General features: G+C 49.3%; 1 protein-coding gene across 1 annotated transcript; it reads right to left on the minus strand.

The window, feature by feature from the left end:
- Nucleotides 1–445: 445 nt before the first annotated feature.
- TMUB1 (transmembrane and ubiquitin like domain containing 1) lies at nucleotides 446–1,477 on the minus strand. Its single transcript, XM_007950125.1, has 2 exons — nucleotides 1,089–1,477; nucleotides 446–797 (listed from the first exon to the last, which is right to left on the minus strand). The coding sequence occupies exons 1-2, from the start codon at nucleotides 1,475–1,477 to the stop codon at nucleotides 446–448; spliced, it is 741 nt and encodes a 246-aa protein (XP_007948316.1).
- Nucleotides 1,478–7,553: the final 6,076 nt, after the last annotated feature.

The following is a 7,553-nucleotide window of genomic DNA, read 5'->3' on the forward strand; positions in this document are numbered from 1 at the left end:
GAGTGAAAACTTAAGCTTTTTAATCTGCACGTGTTCCAGAGAACAATCTTCCGCCCCTGCTTCCTCTCTGCTAGGTCCCCAGGTCAGCCCAAGGAATATTAGTGACTAGAGGTGGCTAAATACTCAGGCAGAGCACCGAGACGGGCTCAGTGGGGTTGTCCGTCTCTGCCCAGGGTCTAGGCACCGGCAGCATCTGCCTGACCATGAGCAACCCATGCCAGTGGGGGCTGAGGGCCAGCTGCTCCAGGAGTGGGCTCAGCTCCATTAAAGTCGTAGGGAAGGGGCTCTGCCAGGCCCTGGAGTCCTCTGTGGTGCAGGTCTGGGCTCCAGGACAGCAGGAAGAAGCAGGCCAGAGAGGCAGGCCTGGGCGGACAGCAGCTCCCACTGTGTCGTGGGGAGCGAAGTCCGGAGGGATTGGCAGCACTGCCAAGCGCCGGTGGAGGCACTACGGGCGGTACATGGCAAAGGCCAGGAGACTGAGGAGCAAGGTGAAGCCAGCTAGGCCTAGTGTGGCAGTTAGGGGAAAGAAGGGCCGATACTGTATCTGGCAGTACCAGAGTAGTAGGAGCATCAGAAGTAGCAGGGGCAGCAGTAAGCTGCCTATTTCCAGCCCAGAAGGGCCTGTTTCTGATCCTGGTGGGCAAGGAGGATTTGGAGGACCGACCCGTGTGGACACGTGGCAATGGAGAACACAGTTGGGAGGGAGGTGAAGGCTGCCCAGGGTTTGGGAATCATCTCCTAGAAGTTGCCCTTGGTAGATGAGGCGCACCTGCTGTTCCCGGCCAGGAAATTGGGTCCTGAGGAGAGAGGGCCCTGAGTAAGAGAGCAGGCATCAGCCAATCCCAGTTCCCACCCCAGAAGAACACCCGCCCTTCCTTCTGCCCTCCACTCCACCACTCAGGTCTTGGCCTCACTGGGGTAGTCTGCTATCAGGGGACAAGGACTGGACTAGTGTGTAATAGAGACCTCAGTTCCCTCATCTTACATATAAGGGGGAAGTCTCTGGTGGCTCTCTCAAGTCCAGGATGACGCCAACCCCATTTCTTTGTGTTTTCCTTTGATCTTCATTCAACTATGGCCCAGCTTACCTTTTCAAGGAGCCGATGGTGTCCTGGGGCCAGGCCCTGGCCACTTGCTCTGAATCATTCAGGAATTTCAGCCGAAGCAAGAGGGGCTCCTGTGGGGAGTCTGGTGGATGTGGTGTTGCTGGGAGCCCCATACCAGGCTCTGGCTGTGCAGCTTGACTTCTGTGTCTTAGGGTGGGGGCCTCGGCTCCAGGGGCCGCCCCCCTGATGCTATTGATGGCTGCCATGGCTTTGCTGGGCTGTGCTGAAGTTGGGGTCCCTGACGGCTGGGGCAGTGGGTCGGCCCTCTCGGCGGTGTGCGTTGAGACCCAGGCGAGGGCCAGCACCAGAAGGCAGGCAAGCACCGCAAAAAGGATGGTCACCTCATCACCCACCCCTTCAATCAGGGCCATGGCACCCACCTTGCCCGCTGCGCTACTGAGCTGAAGAGGCACAAAGAATCCATGAGGGGCTGGCTCTCTGGCCAAGAGTCCTTTGAACTTCAACAGTTTCCTGACCCATCCTCAACTCTCCCATAGCCCTAATTTCTTGGCCCCCTGTACCCAAACCCCACCCCAGGGCACAGATTGCTCGGACTCCTATTTACCCCAAACTCTCTCCAAGGTGCCCCTGCCCATCACCAAATCCGCAATCCGAACTCTGGGTAACCTAAGTTCTAGATCTTTAACTACCTCCCTAATTCACTCAAACGCCATCCCAAGGTAAGGGCCCTATTCTAAGTAACTCCTCTCCTAAACTCAACTCCCACCAAATTTCACCTCACAGCTTATCTACTGCTCCCTCTAATTCACCCCAAAGCTTGCTTATTCCTCCGTCGCTAAAGTTTCTCCAAGGGAGAAAAAAATGCCTCTATGAGCTCCCCATTGCCATTTACCCAAATCCCACTCACGGCACGATACTGCTTTCTAAGACTCCACGGCAAACGTCAAACTCCGCCCTTTGGCAAGCTGAAGCCTCTGTGGTTCGCTACCCTCCACCCCATTTGGCCCCCTCCCCGTCCAACCCACGGTGGGCCCACTCCGTGCCTCCTCTGGAAGCCTCTCTAAACCCACCCCTCTGCCAGACCTTACGACGATGCCCCAGGAATGCGATACTTCACCCTCCCACTCCCGACCCCTCCATCAACCTCCCATCTTCCCGCCCCCAAGCCGCGGAGGACACAGCGATCCCGTTAGGGGCGGGCCTGATGCCAGCTGAGAGTCGGGGTGACGGGCAGGCGCGGGCCCTCGCGGTACTCACCGCCGGGCCCCGACAGCTCCATGTCGGACCCGCGGGCACTTCCGGGCAGAGGCGCCCAGGCTTTGGACACCTGCAGGCGCCCTCCTTCCCCGGCGGCCCAGGGCATTGTGGGAGCTGTAGTCCGTGGCCGGCTTTCTTCCGCGCACCGTTTTGTGGGTTCCGCTGGCTGCCCGGGTGCCCACAGGTCGCTGCGGGGCGGGCTTTGGGGTTGCCCCAGAAGCTTGGGCTGTATGTAGCAGGATCGACTCCACCCTCTCCGGCAACCAGGGTTAGCTGTCACTTCAGAGACTGACGTCATCTGGTGCGCGTCAGAGCGCCCTTGTTGGAGATGCAGTGATGAAGACTTTGGGGAGCTTGGACCCTAGAGCTCAGCTGGCCCCTACTCTGGCCTACTCCTATGTCATAATAGATACCAGAAGGCACCCCGGACCCCTAAACAGACTCGTCAACCCACAACTCAGTTTTCATTGGCTGCCCCACCAAGCCTTTGTCTCCAAGGCTGGCTTTTCTTATCTTTCCTCTGTAGAACTGGAAAAGGCTTGGACTTTGGAACCATCAGAAAGGCAGAATGCTTAGTTTGTGTGTCAACTATATGACTTTGGGTGGTGTAAAAATGGTGTGGGGAAGGTTCTGACTTCCTTTAATTTGTTGTTGTTATGTGCCCTGGAGTCAGCCCTGACTCATAGTGACCCCTCCTTGGGTTTCCGAGGAAGTAAGATTGCCCAGCCTTCCTTCCGAGGAGTGGCTAGTGGGTTTGAACCGCAGGCCTTCTAGTTAGCAGTCAAGTGCCTTAGCCACTACGCTACCAGAGCTCCCTCCTTTAATTTAGAGAGTGAAAAAGAATCACCAGCAGCAGCGTCAGCCTAAGGCTGATTCCTTTGAAGTGGAGGTCAGACATACCTCCACTCTCCAATCCTTTTACCAGTTCTGACACCAACTGTCCCTCCCATGGTACTCTCTACTCTATTGGTTGTTATTATTCATTACTATAGTCACACAGAACTCACAGACAATACTCATGATCATGGGATTTATTAGGGAAGTAACAGGTTATAATTCAGGATCGGAAATGACTCAGAATACAGTTCTTCAGTCAGGACAATTTATTCTCCGCAGTGCCCACAGGCAGGCCTTTCTGGCCCTCAGACCTTCAGTCTGGCCTCTACCCTGCCTGGGAAAATGTTAAAGCCCTTTAGCTCCAGTTACAAGCGCCCAGAGGCACTCCACTCCATCAGCAAGTCTTCTACATGAGGCACTCAGCTTTCTTGCTCCATGGGCCAGGAAGCCCACTGCACTATCTCTTACAGGATCTCCTGGTTCTGTTGCCCGCTGTGGGCAGATATTTCTCTGCTGCTGCTTCTTACCATCTCTTGCTAGCTCAGCAAAGTGTTACAGCTCTGTGTTCTGAATCAAAGAAGTTCAGTCAAGGAGGTTCTCTGGTCCAAAGAATGTACGTTCCATGCCTGGCTCTTCTTTCTTGATGATAGTGAGAACTCCTCCCCACCTTCTGCCTCTGTGATGGCTCATTTTAAGTCTGGCAGGATGGCAAAATTGACCAACCGCCACATTAGGGTTCCATATACCTTATTTGCCTGGTCTCCCCTACACACACACACACACACACACACACACACACGAGTACCATGCACCTTATTTCCATTATTAGCAGGCTGCCCAATTCCCTTGGTGGGCTTCAAGCACCTCACATTTGCATAGTTCTACCCAGTCGTTTGGTGGGAATTACAAAGATCATGGCTAGAAGGGTGATATTAAGTAATTCACTGCACCGCAGGTGGGTTATTTGTCTTTCTTCATTCCCAAAACACACCCCATAAGGCAGTTGTAAGGAAAAATTGAGATGTTTTATGAAATAAGTCGAAATTAAGGTATCTGAACACAATAGTTAGTTGCTCATCTAGTATCAGTGTACTCCCTCCACCCAAGCCAGGGCTCAGAAATTAGATCCTTATAGTGTTACTCTGGGAGCTCTGGTAGCATAGTGGCTAAGACACTTGCCTGCTAACCAGACGGCTGGCGGTTCAAACCCACCAGCCACTCCTCGGAAGGAAGGTTGGGCAATCCTACTTCCGTAGTGATACTGCCTTGGAAACCCAAGGAGGGGTTGCTATGAGTCGGATTTGACTCGACGGCACACAACAACAACAAGTGTTACTCTAAAGAGGGTGTGACAAAAACACTGTTCTACATTCTACTTTGGTGAGTAGCAACTGTGACCATCTAAAGCTTGCAAGTGGCCATCTAGATGCAACAATGGGTCTCTCCTCGTCCAGAGCAAAGAATGAAGAAAACCAAAGATGCATGGAAACAATTAGTCTAAAGGACTAGTAGACCATGTAATCCTCAGCCTATATAACCACAAAACCAGAACTAGATGGTACCTGGCTACCACTGTTAAGCACTTGGAGGGGCTTCAGTACAGGAGATCCTGGATAGAGTGGGAGACCAACGTGGAACAAAACTCAAAATCATAAAAAATGGCCATGTTTCCTGGTCTGATAGAGCCTGGTGAGACCCCTGAGACTATGGCCCCTAGCTACCCTTCAGGTCTGGACCTGAACTCACTCCTGTGGCTTCCAGCTAAACAACAGAAAGCATATGGGGTGAACATTTACTCCTTGGAGCAACTGGCCGTGGGAGAACAGAAGGCAGTGTTTTCACAGGGAGATAGCTCAGGAAAGGCAGGAGTGCATGGAAGGAAAGACACAAGGCAGAGTTAATCACAGGAAGTGGGAAGAGAGCTGTTACATTGTGAGGAATTGGAGTCAATGTCATGAAACAAATTATGTATGAACTGCTGTATGGAAAATGAATTTGTTCTGTCAACTTTCACCCAAATCACAATAAAAGTTAAAAAAAGGGGGGGGGGGGAGGCGGTAAGCCCTAGCTTGGCCTGACCAGCTAATCTCTGTAAGTTTTCCCTCCTTTCTTTGGGTTCCTCTAGCCATAGAGATCTCACATCTTGGATGGCTAGTCTTGATTAAAAATAACCTGCTCTAGGGTTCTCATGGAGTCCTTGGGTGGAATAAATGGTTAATGCACTCAGCTGCTAATCAAGATGGGGGAGGTTTGAGTCCACTCAGAGGCACCTGCTGAGAGAAGAAAAGCATGGTGATCTACTTCTGAAAAATCAGCCATTGAAAACCCTATGGAGCACAGTTCTACTCTGACACACATGAGGTCACCATGAACTGAGTTGGCTTGATGGCAACTGGTTTAGGGTCACACAGCACATGCCTACTTGTGAGAACAATTACCCCAAATATTGCTTTAGAAATGTCAGTTTAGATTTATAACTTACAGAACTAACTTATCTCTACTTCTTTCCTTCCCATTTATTCTACATTTATTAAGTTGTGCTTAAGGCACTTGACTGCTAACCAGAAGGCTGATGGTTCAAACCAACCAGCCACTCCTCGGAAGGAAGATGGGGCAATCTACTTCTGTAGTGATACTGCCTCGGCAACCCAAGGAGGGGACGCTATGGGTCGGGTCCGACTCGATGGCACATAACAACAACAACATATGAAAGGCTGAAGATATTGAGCTTCTCCATTGCCTCTTGCCACAGATGTAGTCAATCTGATTCCTGTGTACTCCACCTGGTGAAGTCCATGTATATAGACTCCGTTTGTGTTGTTGAAAAAAGGTATTTGCAATGAATAAATTGTTGGTCTTGCAAAATTCTATCATGCAATCTCCAGTGTCATTTCTATCACCAAGACTATATTTTCCAACTACCGGTGATTCTTCGTTTCCAACTTTTACATGCCAATCACCAGTGATAATTAACACATCTTGATTGCATGTTTGGTTGATTTCAGACCCTAGAAGTTGGTAAAAATCTTCAATTTCCTCATCTTTGGCTTTGGTGATTGGTGCGTAAATTTGAATAATAGTAATATTAACGGTCTTCCTCGTAGGCATATGGATATTATCCTGTCACTAACAGCACTGTACTTCAGGATAGATCTTGAAACATTCTTTGTGATGATGAATGCCACACCATTCCTCTTCAGATTGTTATTCCAGGCATAGTAGAGTATATGGTTGTCTGATTCAAAATAGCCAAAACCAGTCCATTTCAGCTCACAAATGCCTAGGATATCAATCTTTATGCATTCCATTTCATTTCTAACAACTTCCAGTTTTCCTAGATTCATACTTCATACATTCCATGTTCCGATTATTAAAGGATATTTGCAGCTGTTTCTTCTTGAGTTGTGGCACATCAGCAAAAGGAGGTCCTGAAAGCTTTACTCCATCCACATCATCAAGGTCAGCTCTATTCTGAGGTGGCAGTTCTTTCCTAGTCATATTTTGAGTACCTTCTGACCTGAGAGGCTAATCATCTGGCACACTATCAGACAATGTTTCAGGACTATTTTCCAATAATATATCAGACAGTGTTTCCCACTATTCATAAGGTTTTCACTGGGCAATTCTTTGAGAAGTGGATGGCCTCTTCCTTCTTCTGAGTCTGTCTTAGGCAGGAAGCTCTGCTGAAAGCTGTACATCATGACTAACTCTCTTGGCATTCAAAACACTGATGGCACAGCCTTCAGCCTCACTGCAACACACAAGCCACCACAGGATGACAAACTGACAGACGAGCTCATCTCCCTCAGCAGTTCCAAACTGCCCCAATCCCTCTTCCTGTCCTTCCCTACCAGTTCTGGTCCTTCAGGAGTCAGACTGACTACATCTGTGGCAAGAGGCAATGGAGAAGCTCAGTATCTCCAGCAAAACAAGGCCAGGAGCTGATTGTGGAACAGACCATCAACTGCTCACACACAAGTTCAATTTGAAGCTGAAAACAATTAAAACAAGTCCACAAGAGCCAAAATATGACTTTGATTCTATCCCTTCTGAATTTAGAGACCATCTAAAGAATAGATTTGATGCATTGAACACCAATGACCGAAAACCAGAAGAATTGTGGAAATTCATCTAGAACATCATCCATGAAGAAAGCAAAAGGTCATTAAAAAGACAGGAAAGGAAGAAAAGACTTAAGTGGATGTCAGAGGAGACTGACACTTGTCCTAGAACAGAGAGTATAAAGCAAATGGGAGAATCGACAGGATAAGAGTTGAAAGGAAGATTTCAATTATAATGAAATGTGCCAAGAGTTCAGTTAGAAAACCCAAAGGTAAGAAGAACATGTTTGCATTTCTCAAGCTGAAAGAACTGAGGAAAAAATTTAAGCCT

The sequence above is a fragment of the Orycteropus afer genome, unplaced genomic scaffold, assembly GCF_000298275.1.
Source record: "Orycteropus afer afer isolate SDZICR_OR568_19922 unplaced genomic scaffold, OryAfe1.0 scaffold00264, whole genome shotgun sequence".
NCBI classification, from domain to species: domain Eukaryota; kingdom Metazoa; phylum Chordata; class Mammalia; order Tubulidentata; family Orycteropodidae; genus Orycteropus; species Orycteropus afer.